The 21,524-nt window shown below is 40.5% G+C and overlaps 1 protein-coding gene across 1 annotated transcript in view; it reads right to left on the minus strand.

The window, feature by feature from the left end:
- The window catches only part of CAPN8 (calpain 8), a 58,401-nt gene that overhangs the window by 23,104 nt on the left and 13,773 nt on the right, over positions 1 to 21,524 (minus strand). The window contains exons 6-11 of the mRNA XM_042475155.1: positions 17,423 to 17,506; positions 15,286 to 15,371; positions 11,600 to 11,674; positions 8,843 to 9,003; positions 3,721 to 3,896; positions 217 to 228 (exon numbers count right to left, since the gene is read on the minus strand). Of these exons, the coding sequence (XP_042331089.1) occupies positions 217 to 228; positions 3,721 to 3,896; positions 8,843 to 9,003; positions 11,600 to 11,674; positions 15,286 to 15,371; positions 17,423 to 17,506 (594 nt within the window). The remainder of the gene's footprint in view (positions 1 to 216; positions 229 to 3,720; positions 3,897 to 8,842; positions 9,004 to 11,599; positions 11,675 to 15,285; positions 15,372 to 17,422; positions 17,507 to 21,524) is intronic.

The raw sequence follows: 21,524 nt of genomic DNA on the forward strand, positions 1-21,524 counted from the left end.
GTGGGTATCATTACGTTTTCTCTGCACGTCCGGTGTATAATGTGTTGCCACCTTTAAAAATCATATTTCAAATTTCCCCAGAGATATCAGATGTCCCTGCACACATCATCAGTTTGAGAGCATTAATCATCAATCAGCAACAGATGTTGTACTCCATATTTAGCCCTGGCAATGGATGTCCACTTTGGAGAATGCATATTTTCAGCATTTATATACCTCTTTTGGAACCTGCAAGAGACAGAAAGGGCCCCGATGAGAGAGGGCAGACATATATTTTTCACATACAGTTGTATGAGTCAGTTAACCATCATGATATTTGAGCAGTGGGTCTATTATGACTAACAACTACTACATTGGGGGTTTGGGGCCCTTTACAAAGTTTTCTGTACAATATCTCTAATCCAGTTAAACAATGCAGTCATTTGGGGCTGATTTTTAAATCCTGTGTCAAAGAGTATCTTGAATTCTTTCCACTGCTTTACAATCTACCATTCTCAAGCACTAGTAAAAACTAATAAATGTGCATATTTGTTAATTTGCTAGGGAAGACAGTTGTAAAGCCAGAGGTAATGAATAGTTCTGAGAGCAGTTCCTTACTAAACTTTTGTTTAGTCTCCTTTTACCTCCGATCAGATTTTTCTTAATATTGTGAATCATCTGAACAGAGAGCATGCCATTTCCAAACTTTGTACGGAATCTGGCATTGTGTTGTTAGAGAAAATAATGCAAAAAACTTTTGAAAAATTACTCCAGCCCTCTTCCCACACCTGGCCCTAAATCTTCACAGTCTGCCCAGTTTTGTATTTTTCTCTCCTTTTTCTCACAATATCATATGAAAGTAAGAATTAGTGGTTTAGCAAGTTGGCAAGTGCCCAACAGCTTTTCAGGTGGCAAGATGCATATAGATTACCCACCTTCAAAATTAAATAGTCATTAACACTTTGTGTAAATCCAAATATATTTATATGATAAGTCAATAACACAATCATAATTAGAGATATCTATGGCGCGCGCGTGTGTGTGTGTGTGTCTATCTGTGTCTGTTACTGGCTTCCACTCCACCAAAAGCATCTGAGGAAGTAGACTGAAGTCTACAAAAGGTCATGCTATCAACTTCTTTATAGTTGGGTCCCAAACACACTGCAGAAATAATCCAATTTGGGACTGCTTTAACTGCCCTGGCTCAATGCTAGGGAATTCTGGGAGCTGTAGTTTTGTGAGACATTTAGCCTTTTCTGTCTGGGAGAGCTCTGGTGCCACAATAAGCTACAATTCCTAGGATTCTCTAGCACTGAACCAGGGCAATGAAAGAGGTCTCAAACTGGATTATTTCTACAGTGTGTTTTGAACCTTGGTCTCAAAGGTGCTACAAGATCTCCCTACATATGATTCTATAGACTAACATGGCCATATCTTTGAATAATTAGAGAAGTATGCAATCAGGTTTTGGTTTCTTTAAATAATTTTTCTTATTAAAATTCATCTGTTAAAGATCACTTCTTTGTCTTTGACATTAATCCTGATCACTCATAACACTTGATTCATTTTTAGAGAGAGAATGGTGAAATAAGACATGTTGTTATATGGAAGACCAGAGATCAGAAAGGTTATTCCCACAATCCACCATAACATGCTAACTACGAGATTCCATGAGTTGTTGCCAAAAAAGTAACTGTTTTATTTCTCTGACTGTAGGATACAACCATGTCACCCTTTTGGTAACAGTCGGGAATATACCTATTTGTGTCAGCCTGCCTTTGGCTTAGTATTCTTCAGCTATTTTACAGCTGACCTTTGAGGAAAAAACTCTAGAGAGATTTAGCATGTGGAATCAAATTTACCCTTCTTTATGCATTTATTCATCTGTCTTCTACAGATTAAGATCACTGGTCCATTTATTTTAATGCTTCCTATCTGGACAGGCAACTGCTCTCTAACCAAGAATCTTAAGTGGCTGCAGCATCTATTCCACCACTCAGCTCTAATCCAATAGAGAAATGGGGAAAGAGAAGTAAAAATCCTATTGGTAGTATGGCATATAGAAAATAGTTCTTTACCATTGCCCTGCTCCCAGATGTTTCTGACTTCAACTCCCAGAAGACCTAGCCACCATGATCAGTGGCCTGTGAGTTCTGGGAGTTTATACAAAATAAACAGAGGCCAAAGTTCTAGGGTGCATGTGGCAGGTAACTCATTGCCTTCAGGGCACATAGATCCCCCCCAGAAACCTTCAGTGTGGTTCACATAGATGCCCAAGTTACTGGCTCAAAACGTCCTCCCAATAGCACTACCTGATGGTGGGGCTGCATTCTCCTGTGAGACAAGAGGCTACACCGAGTCTGCAGGACCTGAGCAGAGCTGTTGATGATAGGATGCCTCGGAGGTTGATTTGGTGGCAGTCAACAACAACAACAAACTTCCCCCTTCCCAATGTTGCCAGTGCTTCCATAAAATCCTTCTGCAAAGTGGCTCCCCCAAGGCCAATGCTCAGCTGCTTATTTGTCCAAGAATACAGTTTTCTTAGAAAAGACAGCACCAAAAAATGACTCTTCTTGCATTTCCTCTCCCCTGTGCAAACTGTGCTCCTCACATCCAGCTGAAGAGCTGAGCAGAAGGTTTAGGGGAGTGTGCCCATGATGTGAAAAATCACACCAAGAATGAGACATCCCTTTACAACTTCTCCATGAAAATCACATTCTTCAAAGGATGCCAGATGGTTGAGTGCAGACTGGCAGGGAACACAACTTCAAGGGCAAGGCATGTTCCCATGCACCAGTCCTCCCCGTTAAAGTATGAGTGTGTGTATAAATGGGGGTGAGTGAAGCTGTGTGCATGAGAGAGATTGTGTGCTGAAGTGTGCATGTGAGTGCTTATGTGAAAGATGGAGGTCTAACCAGTGGATCTGTTGCTGGAGGTTTTTGCAATCACCCCTCCTGCAGCTGTTTATATGGAAGCCACCCAGATCTCAAACTGTATTCCTGAGAGAGGTTTGACATCCAAAGAACTCCTGTCCCACCTGGAACAGCTGTACCAAGAGGGATAATCATGGGATACAGTATTCTGAATTCAAAACCAGGAATAATCACAGCCAGAAGTGTTGCGTGCCACAATACAGAACAGCTAATGGTGTATTAGCCTAAGTGTAGAGATGAAGTCTACCTGCCTCAGACAACCATCAGAAATGAAAAAATAGAAGTGAATACACAAGCAGAAGGGCTTGCAGAGCAAACAGAAGGAGGTTCAGAGGTGGAAATCATAGAAGCAGACAGTGCTCCAGGACCAGAACTAAGACACTCATCCTGTATGTTCAGGGGACATCCTGACCACACACCCCAGCTGCCAAACCCCACCCTCTACACGTACTGGTATTTATTGTCATTGTGTGCCTTCAAGTCATTTCCAACTTAGGAAGACCCTAAGGCGAACCTATCATGGGGTTTTCCTGGCACGTTTCTTCAGAGGGTGCTTGCCATTGCCATCCTCTGAGGCGGAGAAAGTGTGACTTGCCCACAGTCACCACGGGTTTCCATGGCTGAGCCAGGATACAAAATCTGGTCTCCAGAATCACAGTTCAACGCTCAAACCACACATCATGCTGGCTCTCCACACCTACTGGTGTACCTGCCTAATTCCCTGCCCCTATTATATCTGACATTCAGGGTAAAACATGACCACCCTGGTGTTCAGGTGCAGGAAAGTAAGGAGCAAGAAGTCATATACCTGATAAAGGGAGTAGCCGATACTCAGCAGGTCCTCCCCCATCCTCTTCTGCCTCCTGCGATTCTTCTGCATCAAGCCCAGAAGCACTGTACAACATGGTTCACTTGCACTTCCCTCATGGTCATCATCTGGCTCATCCAGCCTGATTTTAAATTGTGGATTGGTCCAGTATGTTGCTGCAAAGGCCAAAATATATCTCATAGTCAGAGGGTGAGGAGCAGTGAAAGAATAATTTCTTTGCTGCGGATGCATCCACCATTGCTAGAGCGGCAGGGAACAACTGTTTCCATTCAATTCCATTTAATTCCCATTGAGTCAGTACACTCTCTCCATTACAGCGATATATTCTATACTTCATCTTTTTTCCCTCCAAGCTGTGCTATATATTTATTGGAGTAATGTCAAATAGAACTACTAAGAGACACTGCAGGTGGGAGTAACAATCAGCTGAGAAAGGCCATGGTCATTAGCATGAACTTGCCATTTATAACCCTCACCCCAAGGTGGTTACTGGGAACAAATCCAACTCTCAAATCTGGTTTGGAAATAAAACTTAAACCAAAACCAGAAATAAGGTTCCATCTGCACTGCAGAAATAATCCAGTTTGACACCAACTGCCATGGCTCAGTGTTATGGTATCCTGGGATTTGTAGATTGTGGTGGAACCAGAGTTCTCTGACAGAGAAGGCCAAATCTCTCACAAAACTACAAATCCCAGAATTCCATGGCATTGAGCCATGGCAGTTAAAGCAGTGTCAACCTGGATTATTTCTGCAGTGCAGATACAACCAAAATAAACCAATAATAGATCACTTACTGTACTATGAATAGTTAAAAGGCAAATAGGTTGCTACTTGTTCCCGTTTGTGCATTACATACAAATGTGATTTAATAGGTTCTGAGAGATAGAGTGGAATATACAGTAGCTGTGCAGCCTACCTGAACCATTTTTGATACTGAGGTATGAGCAAAATGGCTATCAATAAGACAGGTGAAAGATATGGACAGAGAAGGTTGTGTATTTCAAGGAGTCTAGAGGGTGTCTCGGTGATCTCTGTGCATTGTGAACAGAGGAAGTCCCATGGAATCCTTATCTAATCATGCCAAGCTACCCAAAGTTTGGAAGCATTACCTTTTTTGACTACAGTTCCAGGAATACACCAGCCAGCATACCTATTGTTCATGCTGCCTGGGGAATCCTGAGAACTGCAATCCAAAAAAGTTTCTAAACTCTTGAAGCTATTTGGCCAGAGTTAAAGCTATGACAGCACTAGTACTCTCAATACAATCATGTCTTCAATGGTAGCATTCTTCCTTTCCATGGAGGGATGGCTGATAATCTTTCACCTATATAAGTGAAGGAAAAGGCCAGGGCTGGTCCTTCTGCCTATCCATGAAGCTCCTGGTTCTGTTTTCTTCTTCATTCTAGAACATTAGTTAAGAGAGTAGGGTGATAAATTACAAAATGGATTTAGATCAATATATTCTGGAATCTCAGGGTAGTTGGTAGATTTTTAATTCTCCAAAGAAGACTGGTTTTATGTGCATTCTGTTTCTGGCATGTAACACGTATGTTCAAACTCTAAGATGTTTGGGAGAGGCCCTTCTCTCTGTCCACTACTCATTTGGTGGGAACAAGGAAAGGAAGCCTTCTTGGTGGCTTCTCCTAGACTTTGAAACTCACTCCGTAGCAAGGCTAGGACAGCTCCTTCATTATCTTCCTTCACCCAGGAAGTAAAAACCTTATTCCAGTAGGCTTTTAGGAAGTAGCTGTGCCATGCTTCTAATGGTTTGCAGCGCTGTTTTGTTGATTTTTGTAAAAATGTTGTCAAGTCTACAAAACTTCAGTGCTACCAACTTCTGTCTTTCAATTCACCTCAAAGGTGGACTTCATTTCCCAGAAGCCCCAGCCCCCAGCCAGCTCAGTCAACAGTCAGAAATTCTGGTAGCTGAAGTCCAAAACAGCTGAAGTGGTTTGGGAACCACTGCTCTACATCTTCTGGGAAGATCTGGAACTCTCTAAAATGACACTGAACGGCTGCTTCCAACATGTCCCACTGTGATGCCACATCCACTGCTGGCACAAGTCACTTCCTCTGAGAGCAGAAAGAGGTGCTCAGCTATATGATAGATACTGGGCACCTTGTTTTCGGCTTCAGAAGGGTCAACACACAATGCCACTGGCAGGCAGTACAGCAGAGAAACAAGTCATGCCAGACAAATCTAATCTCTTTCTTTGATAAAATTACCAGCTTGATAGATGAAGGGAATGCTGTGGATATAGTATATCTTGATTTCAGTAAGGCCTTTGACAAGGTTTCCCATGACATTCTTGCAAACAAGCTTGTAAAATGTGGACTAGACAAGGTAACTGTTACATGGATTTGTAACTGGTTGACCGGCCGAACCCAAAGGGTGCTCAACAATGGCCCCTTTTCATCCTGGAGAGAAATGACCAGTGGGGTCCCACAGGGCTCTGTCCTGGGCCCAGTGCTATTCAACATCTTTATCAATGACCTGGATGACAGAATTGGGAGCATACTTATCAAATTTGCAGATGACACCAAATTAGGAGGAATAGCTAATACCCCAGAGGACAGGATCAAGATTCAAAATGATCTGAATAGACTAGAAAGTTGGGCCAAAGCTAACAAAATGAAATTCAACACGGAGAAATGGAAGGTATTGCACTTAGGGCGGAAAAACAAAATGCACAGATATAGGATGGGTGACACCTGGCTCAATGAAACTACATGTGAAAGGGATCTAGGAGTCCAAGTAGACCACAAGTTGAACATGAGTGAACAGTGTGATGCGGCAGCTAAAAAGGCCAATGCAATTTTAGGCTGCATCAATAAAAGTGTAGTGTCTAGATCAAGAGAAGTAATAGTGCCACTGTATTCTGCTTTGGTCAGGCCCCACCTAGAATACTGTGTCCAGTTCTGGGCGCCACAATTCAGAAAGGACATTGAGAAACTGGAGCGTGTGCAAAAGAGGGCGACAAAAATGGTGAAGGGTCTGGAAACCATGCCCTATGAGGAACGACTTAGGGAGCTGGGGATGTTTAGCCTGGAGAAAAGAAGGTTAAGAGGTGATATGATAGCCCTGTTTAAATATTTGAAAGGATGTCATGTTGATGAGGGAGCAAGCTTGTTTTCTGCTGCTCCAGGGAACAGGACCCGGAACAATGGATGCAAGCTACAGGAAAAGAGATTCCACTTGAATATTAGGAGGAACTTCCTGACAGTAAGGGCTGTTCGACAGTGGAATGCACTCCCTCAGAGGGTGATAGAGTCTCCTTCCTTGGAGGTCTTTAAACAGAGGCTGGATGGCCATCTGTCGGGGATGCTTTGATTTGGATTTCCTGCATGGCAGGGGGTTGGACTGGATGGCCCTAGTGGTCTCTTCCAACTCTATGATTCTATGATTGCTCTGGAGTGCCCACTTAATGGGGGAAGTCACGGCAGCTTCGAGGCCAGAATACTCTGGACTACTCCCAGAGTATTTTGGCCCATGCAGACACAGCCGGAGCTTGCAAGCTTTCATTATTATAGTAAGATTAAATGCTATAGAACTTATAATTTTCAAGAACGGTTCTTACAATGGTTTTATTACCCTGCAGCAAATCTAAAAGTGTTTAATTAACCCAAACTGCACTTGCTATTCATTTTAATTACAGGTTACAACTGAAGCCCCAAACAGCAATAGATTTAAAAGTAATTTAGCGCTAGACAAACAAAAATAAAACTGATTCAATAGTCTGTTAATGTATACAATTGCACAGTATACATTTATTGCAGTTATGCCATAGTGCAGATGGAATGAGATGTATAAATACAAGTTAAAAAGAAATAACAGTGATAAATGAAAACAAATATAAAAAGCAACTGGAATAGCAATATGAACATGATAAAGTGGAATTTTACACTGGAAATTTGGACTTTCAGAAGTCATTATAGTCCCCAGTAATAAAGAGTATGTAAAGATGCAAGTGTGTACACCCATTTTTGAATCATAGTTCAGTTTTATCTTTGATCATGAATCTTCTACCACCTTGTTATTGATCACATGTTTTGGTCTGCAAACTTATATGGTAACACTTCAATGTGCATTTCCCTGAAAGCTAGTTGTTATAGAATGACTAATAAATCTTTCAAAAAATATTATTAAATATAATAATAATAATAATAAAATTTTATTTATTAAATATGAAGAAATAAGTTTCGTGGAACACAATAGGTCTTACATCCAAACAAATATGAATAGCACAGGACCCAGAGAATGAATGCATATCTTTTCAAATCCAGAAGATGTAATTAAAACAGCACAATAGTATGTTCCTTGAATGGAACATTCAGCATTTCTTACCCCATAATGCTTCTCGGTTCAGCTCAGTGAAGCTTTGTAAGAGGACCTTCTGACTTCAGATTTTTGGCCTGCTTCCAAATGTAGTGAACTAATTGTCAAACCGTTAGGCTTTTGCTTTTTTAATCACCATATTACTTTTATCAGTCAGCAGGGGAGGTGCATGGGATTTTCTGCTTTGCATGCCAAAAAACTTGGCTGGCTTTGAGAATTTTGCACTTTGCTATAGGTAATAGTGGGAACTTTTTTGTATCCAAACTCCGACAGAAAAACACATGCAAACTACCCCACCTGTACCATACTTTGTAGCCTTTTGGCAATTTGTTTGCATTCTGAAGAAGAGGTTTTGATGTGCTTTTAAATTGTACTTTAATGTTATAATTAGTTTTATTGTATTTTACAACATGTGCAGAGTTGCTGTTTTATTTAGTTTTTTACTTTACCTTTTTAATTAATCTTGTCATGAACTAACTTGAGTTTAGGGAGAAGGCTGCAACAGAAATCAATTAAATAAATGATTAAAATGAGGCCAGCATTGAGAGACAATAGAAAACATCCACAGGTAACCCTCCAATGCAAAAACTGTCTTTGGAATCACTAATACTGAACAAAGCTTGAAAAAGTTACTTTTTTTGGACCACAATGTCTAGAATCACCCAGGTGGCATGCTTCATAGGAGATACTAAGAGCTGGAGTACAAAAAAGTAACTTTTCCAAGCTCTGGCAGTGGTTTCTTTCTCCCTGGAAATATTATACCTGGATAATTCTGGCATCCCCCAGCTGTTGAGCCCCGTCGCCAGTTTCCGTTGAACAATGTCATGCCCCACTTATGAAGGTGGCTGCTTGTTAGTGTGTCAGGAGTCAAGTTGCAGATTTCAAGCCTTGTAAACTGCCTTTGAAAATCCGAGAAGGACATCCTGCCACCACAGAAAGAGAATAAAAGAATGCTTATTGAATCTGGAACACAGCCATACCCACTTGTCATTGATTTATTTTCTGCCAAGGCAGCAGACAGTCATGGGGCCAACAGAATTACCTGGCATTACAAACCATGAAGGTTTCTAGGAATCTACTTCTTTCCTTTGCAGACAAGAAATTATCAGCAATCAGTCTTCTTAAAATCAGTGGGTTCAAGCACTAGTTGGATATACCTTGCAGTGCAGTACTCTATGTCTCTACCTGACTCATGGATTGAAAACATAAGCTAGGCTCCTATTGAGTCATTACATTAGTATCATAGAATTCTTGAGCTGGAAGAGACCACAAGGGCCAACCAGTCTAACGCCCTGCCATGCAGGAACTCACAATCAGAGCACCCCTGACAAAAGGCCATCCAGCCTCTATTTAAAGACTGCAAAAAAGGAGACTCCCCCATTCTCTGAGGGAGTGTATTCCACTGTTCAACAGCTCTCACTGTCAGGAAGATCTTCCTAATGTTGAGTTGGAATCTCTTTTCCTGTAGTTCAAATCCATTGCTTGCTTGTTGATGCCATTGTTATTGTCTGATGTTGGATATTTTATTGTTTTTAGCTGCTTTTAATTGAATTTTGAGGTAAACACCTTGTGCTTTTACTTAGTCAGTAACCCCGCTTCGATCCAATGGGAGAGGTGGGGAAACATAAATAAATTTTATTATTACTATTGCTCCGAGTCCTATTCTCTGGAGCAGCAGAAAACAAGCTTGCTCCATCCTCAATATGACACCTCTTCAAACATTTAAACAAGGCTATCATATCACCTCTTCCATCTAATAATCATAGTTTTCAATGGGTTAGATTAGATTCTGTTACAGGAGCGGGGAGCCTTAGATCTTGAGACTGAACCTGGATCCCTGAAGTTTCAATCTGGCCCTAAGCCAGACAACCTGGCCAGGATGGGGAGGGCAATGAGGTGGTCGGCAGGGGGAGGGTGAAAAACCAGCGCCTCTCCCTAGTTGCTACTACTTTTCATTCAACCATTCCATCTCCTCCTGCTCTCTCCCCACCTGACACTGTCTGCCAGGGGTCAATTCAGTTATCAGGCCAAATGCAACTGCTGTAACAGCGTTGGCAGCATCCTCCTCCTCTTCCACTCCCCTCTCTCCTTCCATTCTGTAAAGCTTGGGGGAATCCCCAAGAGGATCCATGGAGAGCCCTGGTCCATGCCTCCTTCTGCTGTTGTTTTTGCTCTATGGGCAACCAAGGTGGGACCCCTCCATCCACCAGCAGCTCCTACTCATTGGAGTTGTGGGATGGCTGCCTGCCTAGCGGTGACATCATGAGTTACCACACTGGGGTGACATCAACTCTAGTGAAGCTACTGGGTCACACTATTTTAGATTGTTTTCACTTGTTTTAAATTGTCTAGTATTTAATTGATAGATGATTTAACATAATTTTACTCTTTTTTAAATTGTCATCATTATTTATTATTTTAAATTGATTCAATTGTAAACTGTCCAGAGATCTTTGGATATAAATATTTCAAATAACTAAATAAATAAATGGGACACAGGAAGCTGCCCTGTGCAAGGTCAGATTATGGTCAGGCTAACTCCGTGTTTCCCAAACTTTAGATCTCCAGATGTTTTGTATTTCAGCTCTCGGAATTCCTGACTACTGGCCAAGCTGGCTAGAGCTTCTGGAAGTTAAAGTCAAAAACACCTGGAGGCCTAAAGTTTGGGAATCACTGGTTTAACTCATCGCTGGGTAAACAAACTCTGATAAACATGCACATTTAATCTGCACAAGTTGTGATGTACCATGCTGAACACTGCCTGCCAGATAGGAACAGCAGCTCATCTATATAAGCTTCCTTGTCTATTCTTTATCAAAACTAAATGTTCTGGACCCCATTATGTGTTCCTTGCTGTTGTCTCTTTCATTTCTAATTGCTAATGTAGCAGGTGTTGGAAGCAGAGCTCTGTTTTTTTCTGAGAACAATGGTGTACCAGGATTGGGGAGACAGTTAATTCTTTCCTCTACTCTGTGCATGTGTTCACCATATTGGTTTATGTCTGATGACAATAGCAGCAGATGCGGGGGGTATATTCCTTTAATCAAATTATCACACACACCCCACCTCTTCATTCCAAATGCTCACTTGTTCTATAAAGAGAAGCCAGTAGAGCAGACGGAGGTGAAATGTGTGCAATAGTATGTATGCAAATGTTTGCATATAAAAATCAAATCCAAAAAAAAAAAAAGGTGACACTACCTTTTCCAGACAACAATGCAAATAAGGGAGCTATCATTAAGTGGTGGGGATGATTAGATGACCACCCAACAAACTGCCCCTATTCTAATTCCACCATAACAACAGTTCTTCCCAAAAACAGGGGGCGGGCGGGACCAAGAGTCTGTGTCTTTTTAAAAATGTCTTAAAGCCTTCAGGCATCAAAAAGAAGTATTTTTAAACTGGAACAAGGATGTCATGTGTTCCAACAGGACACTCCTACTCAATGGTATCTATGTGTATGACTACAGTTGTAAAAGCACCTTTGTCCAAGTATACTAAGGATGAAAATTTTCTCACCAAAATTCCCCATCATCAGCTTGCTTATCCAGAGCAGCCTTTTGCTTGGGGTCAATATAATTCCATTCAGGAGCACTGAAGAGATACAAGAAAATAATTCAAATATTAGGCAGCAAAGTGTTATTCTTGAGGAAAATAGCTGTTCGTCCATCTCAACATTTATGTGAAATGTAAACCAGCAAAATCTCAAAGGAGAAGAAATTATTTGACTCCTCACAAAAAAAAACTCAAATAGATAACAAATCAGCCCATGAAATGTACAAATAGCATCATTAAGATCCATCTAAATCCTATAGTTTTTTCTTTCTTTTTGTAGCTCCTATACATTGGGAAAGGAGACACTAGAATTTAGTTTACAAGACCTGTTTGAGGCCAAATGATTAAATTATGCAGTAGATCCAGTCCAGACTGATGCTTTTTGCCAGCTTGTTCATGCTTACTGTACTTTTGAACAAAAAATAAAATAATGTTCAGCTGCATATGATGTATTTCATGTAAGGTGTACAGAAAAGTTACCCTGGAGAGCTGCACTCATGAAAGGTTTGGCAGTGTATGGGATCAGTCCGTTGAGATTTTGACAAAGCACAGGTGAATTAGACTTCCACTGTTTTAAAGACTTCCTTTGAACCACATCCCCAATTATCAGCCCACTATTATGCAGGAAATCAACTTTAATTCAGGTTGAAGTGATGCCTTCCTTTCTAGCTGTGAATTTCAATCGCTGTTTTATGACAGTTTATCAGAAAGCTTCACACATGTTTTCTGTATAACTTGGAAGAAATAACTGAATGGTATGAGGCAAGTTTGGCTAGGACATTTCTCTGTTTAGCATGCTAGTACCTAGAAGCAGAAAATATGGAACATCCTTTTTACTAGGATGTACTAGGAATTTTTCTTGTTTATTAAAATATTTCTAGTAGCAGTAGCACAGGTATGTGTCTTCAAGCTGCCTGTCAACTTATGTCAATTTCACAGTTTTCTCTTAGGCAATGAGTACACAGAAGAGCTTTGCCATTGACTTTCTCTGAAGACAGCCAACAACACTTGGTATACCCTGGTGGTCTCCCTTCTAGCTATTAACCAGGTCTGACCCTCCTCAGCTTCCAAAATCAGACATGATCTGGTGCCTTCAGCTGAGGAGGAGGAGAAAATTTATCTATCCTCTGTCTTTCCCCCAAAACGGGGATTCAAAGATGGCAGAGTCAGTTAATTAAACAATGTACAAACAATTCTAAAATGTTAAAACAAGTTAATATAGTCAAAATAAAAATACACAATGCAATAGATTCCTGTCACCTTCTGAGAAGCATCAAATACAAATGCAGGATCTGTAGCTTTCCATCAAAGGAGGCCAGGCCAGCTCCAGGTGTATAGCTATGAAAGTGGCTTACATGAGGTTATTAACCCCCTCAAGTAACAATTTCTCTCCCCTCTGCAGTGAAATTTTCTGTTGGTCTCCAAACATCTACCACTGTTCACATCTAGAACTCTTATATTGCCTGTGTTTGCATTCCTTTGGTAACTTTGCCCATCCCTTTTATTTGGATGCCTGGACTGTATTTCGAAATGCCCAAATGAAATTTTAAACTGCTGCTATGTGAGAAATGTGGTGACTGAAGGAAAATTTCATATGGGGAGGCAGAATTGCTATTTGGAAGGGGAAATCCCTCATTCCCCACCTTGGCTGGCTCCCTTCCTCTTGCCTTTCTGCAGCAGCGAAGGATCTTTTTATTAAGGTGAGCCTTTGACAACTGATATTGCAAGACATGAAAGGACCTTTTCAATAATGAGTTCTGTGGGGCCTGTACAGACAGGCCAAAATAAAGCTGCTTCGGGTCACTTTGGAGGTATGCTGTTTAAATGAAACATGCATCTTAAGAAGCCAGGAGCGTGGCTTTGATGCGGCTTCCCGCCTCTTAGGATGCATGCAGCATTTAAACAGCATATCTCCAAAGTGACCCAAAGCAGCTTTATTTTGGCCTGTCTGTTCAGGCCAGTATTTTTCTTTACTGATATTTTTAAATTGTGTTTTAAATTTTATACTTTTATTTATTTTATGTATTTCTTGTTGCTGCTGCTGCTACTACTGTTGTGTACCTTGAAGTAATTTCCAACTTACGGTGACACTCAGGCAATTCTATCATGGGCTTTTCTTAGCAAGATTTCTTCAGAGGAGGTTTGGCATTGCCTTCTCCTGAAGCTGAGAGCATGTGACTTGCCCAAGGTCACCCAGTGGATTTCATGGCTGAGAGGGAAATCGAACCCTGGTCTCAAGAGTTGTAGTGCAATACTCAAACTACTACGCCATGCTGGCTCTCTTTGTTTTTTATTGTAAGCCAGCTTGAATCCCACCCATGGGAGAAAGATGGGACCACTGACTGTTGGTACCTTCCATATCAATGAGGTAATTACTCTGCTCAGGCTTTTACTCTGAACTGTTCAACTGTTAGTGGCTAATAATGCTTGAGAAAAATGTCTTTGATTGTGAGCCAATTAATCTTTCTATGTAATTTATTAACAGTGAATTTCTTTATACTATCCAGGTACAGAAACATAAAGGAAACCCAGGTGCACAGTAATAAATAGCCCTACTGTTTTATTAATATTACTTTCTTCCCATTAGTTGCTATTTGATTTATTAACTTTTTGTAATCTAATTTTAGAGGAACTTCATATATTATTAAAAAATGACCAAAGCAGATGCAAGAGAGATTAATGTTCCCTAACCCACCCCCTCATTTCCAATATAATGTTCAACAAAGTAGTATGAACATCATATCCACCTTGAGATGCTTAAAATACATAAGACTATGGAAGTTGTGCATCTCACAGGTGGAACACTGCATGTAGCCGTGGAATCAATTCCCTTTGATATTTAAACTAGCGAGACACTAGTCCAAAGTCTGCTGAGACATAAAAAATCTCCAGCTGGCCATGAATTAGTCACCATATCTTGACCTAACCAACTTCTCAGCGTTTCTAGAAAGCTAACATGGAATATTTTATTTGTTTATTGATTTATTGGATATATATCCCACATTTCTCCCACAATGGAACTCAAGGTAGCTTACAATATTTTAAAAAGGACACAACTGAAACATTAATTACAAAAGTTAAAACAGGATTAAATAATACCAGTATTGTAACAGTTAAAACCACAACATAGTTCAATAAAAAATAAAAGCATTAAAAACAGCACACCAACTACACACACCACACTACATAAGTAAAATCCCAATAAGAATAATTCCACATATTCCATGCCACACATAAAACTAACCCCACATATACTAATCTTAAATCCTTTGAAGGAGGATAAATATCAATTGTAATGAATTAATAGACAAATTGCAGTGGACTCTTGGTATCCACTGGAGTTTGGTTCCAGGATCCTCAGTGGACACCAAAATCTGAGAAGGCATGCTCAAATACCATTATATACAGTGGCATAGTAAAATGGTGTCCCTTATATAAAACAATAAAATCCAGGTTTGCTTTGTGGATTTTTTTAAATCTATATATATTTTCAAGCAGTGGATAGTTGATTCATAGATACAGAATCCATGGATACAGAGGCCCAACTGTAATGCCATTTCAGATGTTACAATTCAAACATGAATAAAATATACAACATTGGGATGATGACCCAGTATCAAAGGAAGAAAATATGGAACACAATAACATACTTATCACTCCAGGCTCCAGTCCATTCCACTTGACCCCATGGATTTCTTATCCTGACTAGTTTCTCTGGCTGGCCACGGTAATTAACCTGTGGTAAACACCACAAGCAAAATTGCAGACTTTAATTATTCCACTCATTGATTTCATGCTATTATATCACACTGACTATCCTTCATTGAGAACAAAAACAATGTACAGTGGACCCTCCACATTCGCTGAGATTAGGGGCACAGGACTCCCATGAAAGTGGGAAAACCACAAATAAACATTGTTTTTACCTGAGTGAAAACTTTTGTAGGAATCTCTACATTCTCCAATGCAGCTCTGTACAATGCAACATCCACCAGACATTGACCATAGAATCACACTGCATTCACAGTTATAAATGCCTAGATAACTGTTTTCTCTAGGATTCTCTAGGCAGTGATTCCCAAACTCTGGCCCTCTAGGTGTTATAGACTTCAGCTTCCAGAATCCCAGTTGATTGGCCAAGATGTCTGAGGCTTCTGGGAACTGAAGTCCAAAACACCTGGAAGACCAGAGTGTGGAAATCACTGCCCCAGCACTATTCTATGGTCAATATCTGTCAGAGTCATGCCGGAGGATTTAGAAATTCCTAGAGAGAACATATTAATCAAATCTGTGAATAATCAAATCCACAAAAGTCAAAGCTGCAAATGTTGGGGGCCAACTGTATATCACTTGTCACAATAAGGTGTTTTTTTTTGGGGGGGGGGTTCGGACTATGTGGCCATGTTCTAGAATAGTTTGTTTCTGACATTTCGCCAGCATTTTTGGCTGGCATCTTCCAATGCTGGTGAAATGTCAGAAATAAACTCTTTTAGAACATAGCCATATAGCCTGAAAAGCCCACAAAAAACTATGGGTGCTGGCCATGAAAGCCTTCAACTTCACTTGTCAGGATCTTTTTTCGAAATGGTGGTCAGAACAGAATCTGTGAAATCACCAATAGAAACTGAAAAAGACATCATGAAACCCTTCGTTTAGTAGTTGATGAAAGGCCAGTAGACTAACCATCATTACACATGGGGTCAGTGAATGCACTCAGGAGTTTTACTAACCTTTTCCCACAGTGACTCTGAGTTGAATGGGAGCTCTGCTAGGGCTGCACACTGCTTCAGCAGATCAGAGCAGCTATAAGAGGAGCAGTGGCAAAGTCTACAGTGATTCACCATCCCTGCAACAGCAGATGCACCTATTGTCCCAGTACAGGCCTCACAGTAGCATGTTTTTAAAGGCAGAATTCTTCAGAAATAAACAGCAAACCATCATACATATATCTTCAACATATATCTTGGGAAATGTATTCTCTTGTCCATCATCCTTACACTGGTGGGTGGAACTTTTATTCATCATCTTAAAATGCTGTTCACTTTCCTTTTTTGGATTTATGATGAGGTTTTATTGTGATTTTATGGGCAGATCTACACTGGCCAGAATACTCCAAGCTACTCCCAGAGTATTATGGCCCCAATGCCTCTTGACTTCCCCATTACCTGAGCATTCCAGAGCAATGCCAGGCAGTTGTCCACACATGCATCCTGCAGTGCTAAATGCTGGCAGTGCCAGCAGCCGAAGCCACTCCCTCCGAGACAAAAAAAAACCAGGTGCCTAGCATCAATCACATGTCTGGGCACTGTATTATGACCCGAGAGAGAATAATTCATGCCAATAGTGGTGGTGCTGGGCAGCTGTTTCTACCATGTGTGCTGCTTGCTGTCCGGTGCTAGCATCACTGCTACAAGTTGTTCCCTCTGAGTTGAGTGCTCCAGATTTTCTGAGAAGATCTGGAGCAAATGGTGAGGGATTTTTAAATTCACTTTAAGGGAAGGAAAGCCTGGATTCTCCTTGGAACTGCCCTTCCCACATGAAGCAGTCCTCTGTCAAATTGCGCCTTTGGCCTTGCCCTATGTGGACAGGGCAACATAAAGGGGTGGACGATGCAAATGACCTGTGTAGATATGCCCTATGTTTTGGCAATTACTTTGAAAAACCTTACTTTAAATGTTCAGAATATGTTTTGCAAGGAAAGGATAGAATGGAAACCATATCAATAAAATTGAAGTATTATTGAATATTAATTTCATTGCAGATCTATAAAAGAAAGATGATGTTTACCTCTTCAGCTCCAGTAACAGAGTAAGCATGACCTTTGACCAGTTTCAGTCTTGTGATTGCTTCTGTTTCAGCTGCACTGGTAATCTAGGGAAATAAAATTATTGTTGAAAGCAATATTCAACAGAATTATAACCAAAGAATCATTGTACTGTATTAGTAGAAACCTTGTTATCCAGTCACCAGCCCAATGCAACCACCTTAGCATGCCTACTAGATGACTGTCCAGCTTCTGTTTGAAGTAGTCCCATTTTAATCATATCAAATCAATTGAATTAACTGCTGAATGGCCAGCCAATGCTTATCTAAATCTCATTTGTTCTACTATAGCTGGATCTATTAATTGCATTTATGCCAAGATGTTTATTAGTCTGTAACCCCGCTTCAATCCTCATCCTATAATTTAAACTCATTAGACCTTGTCCTACCCTTTGAGGCAGCAAAGAATAAACAATTGTCCTCTTCTATATGATGGCTTCCCACTACTGAAGGCTGCTTTGGTGTAGTGGTTTGAGCATTAGATTACGACTCTGGGTTAAAATCCCCTCTTGGCCATGAAAACTCATTGAGTCACCTTTGGCAAGTCACATTCCCTCGCCCACAGAAGAAGGCAAAGGCAAATCCCCTCTGCACAAACACTGTCAAGAAACCTCATGATAGGTTTGCCTTGGGGTTGCCATAAATAGGAAACAACATGAAGGCACACAACAACAATCCCTTTTAGTCTTCTCCAATCTAAAATGTTCAGTCTTTCTTCACAGGATTTTGTTTTCCCCATGTTCGACCCTATGTGTGCCTTCTTCTGAATCAAACCTATCTATATTTATCTACTGTACACATTTATTAAACTGAAATGCCCAGAACAGGACACAGTACTCCAGTTGTGCTCAGTCTGGTGTAGAATAAAATGGAACTCCAACTTCCTGTGACTTGGACTTGGGTCTTGTGAACTGGAGTATTTCCATATATGAATCTTTTAATAAAACCTAAAACTGCTTTACTTGTTTCTGCAACTCAATCACACTACTTACATTCAGCCTGGAGATTATCTAGACTCTTTAGATTAGCCATCCCCAACATGATGCCCATACTTGCTGAGGACAGGGATCTGAAAATCTCCCCATCTCATTTTTATTGTGTTTCCCTGAATCCCATCTGCATTTTCTTTTCATTGATTTTTCTGGTTGATTTTTAAAAGGCAATGTTTGCTTGAATGTAGACTATGTTTGTCTGTTATATTTCATTTTATAAATCTCATTTGCTTTTTTAAAAATTCTGTCAGCATCTGTCTGAATTGTATTTCTGTCTTTTGAAGTATTAGCTGTTCTTCTCAATTTTGTGCCATCTGCAAATTCAGGAAGGATTTCCTTTCAAAGAAAGAGATGTATTTTATTCTACCCATTTGATATATATAACTAAAATGCATTTCCCTGCCTTTGTGTGAATGCATTTTACAATTTATATGCCACAGATCTTTATTTTTTTTAGTGCGCCATATTCATGTGCATCCTAAATACAACTATTTTCATACTCACTGTATGCTGTCATAAATTATCAAAAATAACAAAAGTGGTACAAAAGCAATGAAACAGACATGTCTAAAAGAAGACACACACACCAGCATTCAATATATACCCTGTTTGAACTACTAGTATATATAAAAATAGGACAACAAGTATTGTATATATTATATATATTTTTGAAGGGATAAAGAGCTGAATTAAAATCTAAGCTGCTTCATCCTTTCCTCCCAGATGGCACCCAAGGATCTGGAACCACTGATGTACTGAAAATCAACTTTCAGAGGGAGAAATGTGTAACAGAGAAGCAGAAGGGGAACAGGATGTTTCTACCTTATCCTACCAACTCCTTTTTCTCTGAAACTCCCCCACACACACACACACACACACACCAATTTTCCTCAGTAAGATTCTGTTTGGGGGTCTAAGATATATGCATCTCTTATGCAGAGAGTACAGGCCATTAACTGCTGTGACGTCAACCTTGACTTACGGCAACCCTAGGAATGAGAGACCTCCAAGTCACCCTGCAGTCAACACCCCTGGTCAGCTCTTGCAGAGTCAAGGCATGACTTCCTTGATTGATTCTATCTATCTGGAATGTGGTCTTCCTCTTTTCCTACTGCCGCCTTCTACCTTACCAAACATTGTCTTTTCCAGTGAGTCATGTCTTCTCTTGATATGGCTAAAGTACAACAGTCTCAGTATAGTCATCTTGGTTTCTAGGGAGAGTTCAGGCATGATTTGCTCTAGGACTCATTTGTCTTTTTAGCCATCTACAGTATCCACAGGAATCTTCTCCAGTATCACATTTCAAATGAATTGGATTTTTTTTCCCTATCAGCTTTCTTAGCTTCCTTCATTGTCCAGTTTTCACAACCATACATAGAACTTGAAAATACAATGGCACAGTCAATGCTAACAATTACATATCTTTAAATATATCTTGTCTAGCTGCCCTTCCAAGTCCTAGTCTTCTCATCTCTTGACAACAGTTTCAATTCTGATTAATAACTGAGCCAAGGTACAGAATATCTTGAACTATTCCAATGGCTTTATCATATATTTTAAAGTTACATAAATCATCTGTGGTCATTACTTTTGTTTTCTGAATGTTCTGTGGCAAATCTGCCTTTGCGCTTTCTTCTTTGGTTTTCTTCAGTAATTCTCCCAAGCCTTGGCTAATTTCTGCTAGTAGTATGGCACAACCCCACATCTGCACAGGCCTTAGTCTTAGAATCATAGAATCACAGAGCTGTAAAGGTAACAGTCTAGTCTCTTTTTAAAAATGTCCAGAGTAAGAGATGCTCCACATCACTAGATAATTGGTTCTATTGTTGAATGCATTTTCTGTCAAGAAGTTCCTTCTAATGCTCCATCAAAACCTATATTTCTGCAATTTAAAACCATTTGACGTGGTTCTGCCCTCTGCCAGCAGAAAACAAACCTACACACACACACACACACACACACACACGTGACTTCAGAGATAGGCAGCAATATCTTCTGGATACTGTGAGTGCTTTCAAATTAGACTTTTATCATGCAGTTGCACTGCCAATTCACATACATTTTACAGAGAACAAGGGCTATCCAGAAGGCATTGCTTTCCATTGTTACCTCTCTTTTTCTTTATGAGACAAACATCTGCTACAGAAGACAAGACATAATAGGTGTACAATGACTTTTCACTGGTAGCAGTAAGAACCTTCTGTCTGTAGAAGCACAAAATATCTGTAAAAAGTGACCAAGGGGCAAAACAGACGGTCAAAATAAGCAGGTTTCTGGTCAGCTTCAAGGCGGGACATTTAGATGATGCACACCTTGAAGCTGGCCAGAAAGCACACCCTGGCCGAGCTACAAGAGAAAAGCTGGACTAAAATGGAGCTGGATTTTTCTGCTTCTTCCTAGAAAGTGCACACCTTTGCATGTACGTATAAATGCACCTACACTAGGGCAGCTCTAAAGAACCACTCTTTCCAAACCCTAACTCCAATTGTGCATGTAAACGCCCCATTGCCGGAGCACATTTAAAAGGGATGAAGCTGCCATACCCAAGCTGTGAGGGTGGAAATGCCCAAACGTGAAACTGTGGCACCTCTCATGGAGATGTGTACAACATACACAAAACAGACAGTCAAAGAAAAGGCATGGGGTGAAGGGGGATATGATAGTATACCTTGCCAGCATCTGCGTGGGTACACTTCTGCTCTGATGCCTTGTCTCAGTGAAGCACTGCACATGTGAATGTGTGCTGGTTCACAGGGACGGCCTTCCAATAGGATGGCAGTCACTAGTGGTTTGCTCCTGCGAAGGTGCGTAGGGATGGTGGGGCGAACAGTAAAAAAAAATAAGTACCCAAGCCACACTACGTGATCATGCCATGCACACTCCAGCTACCTCGGGAGTGGGTGGTGCATTTAGTGGGGTTTCAATGCAGCTTTGAAAAAAGCAGCTTCAAGCCACTTTTTTCTACCCATCTGTTTCTCCCCTAACTGAAGGATAGCAATTGCCTTTGTTGGCAATTTCCTCAAAACACCAAACCTTTAGCAAAACAGTTAAACAATTTCTCTAGCTGTGGACCA

Source organism: Sceloporus undulatus, chromosome 1 (assembly GCF_019175285.1).
Source record: "Sceloporus undulatus isolate JIND9_A2432 ecotype Alabama chromosome 1, SceUnd_v1.1, whole genome shotgun sequence".
NCBI lineage: Eukaryota > Metazoa > Chordata > Lepidosauria > Squamata > Phrynosomatidae > Sceloporus > Sceloporus undulatus.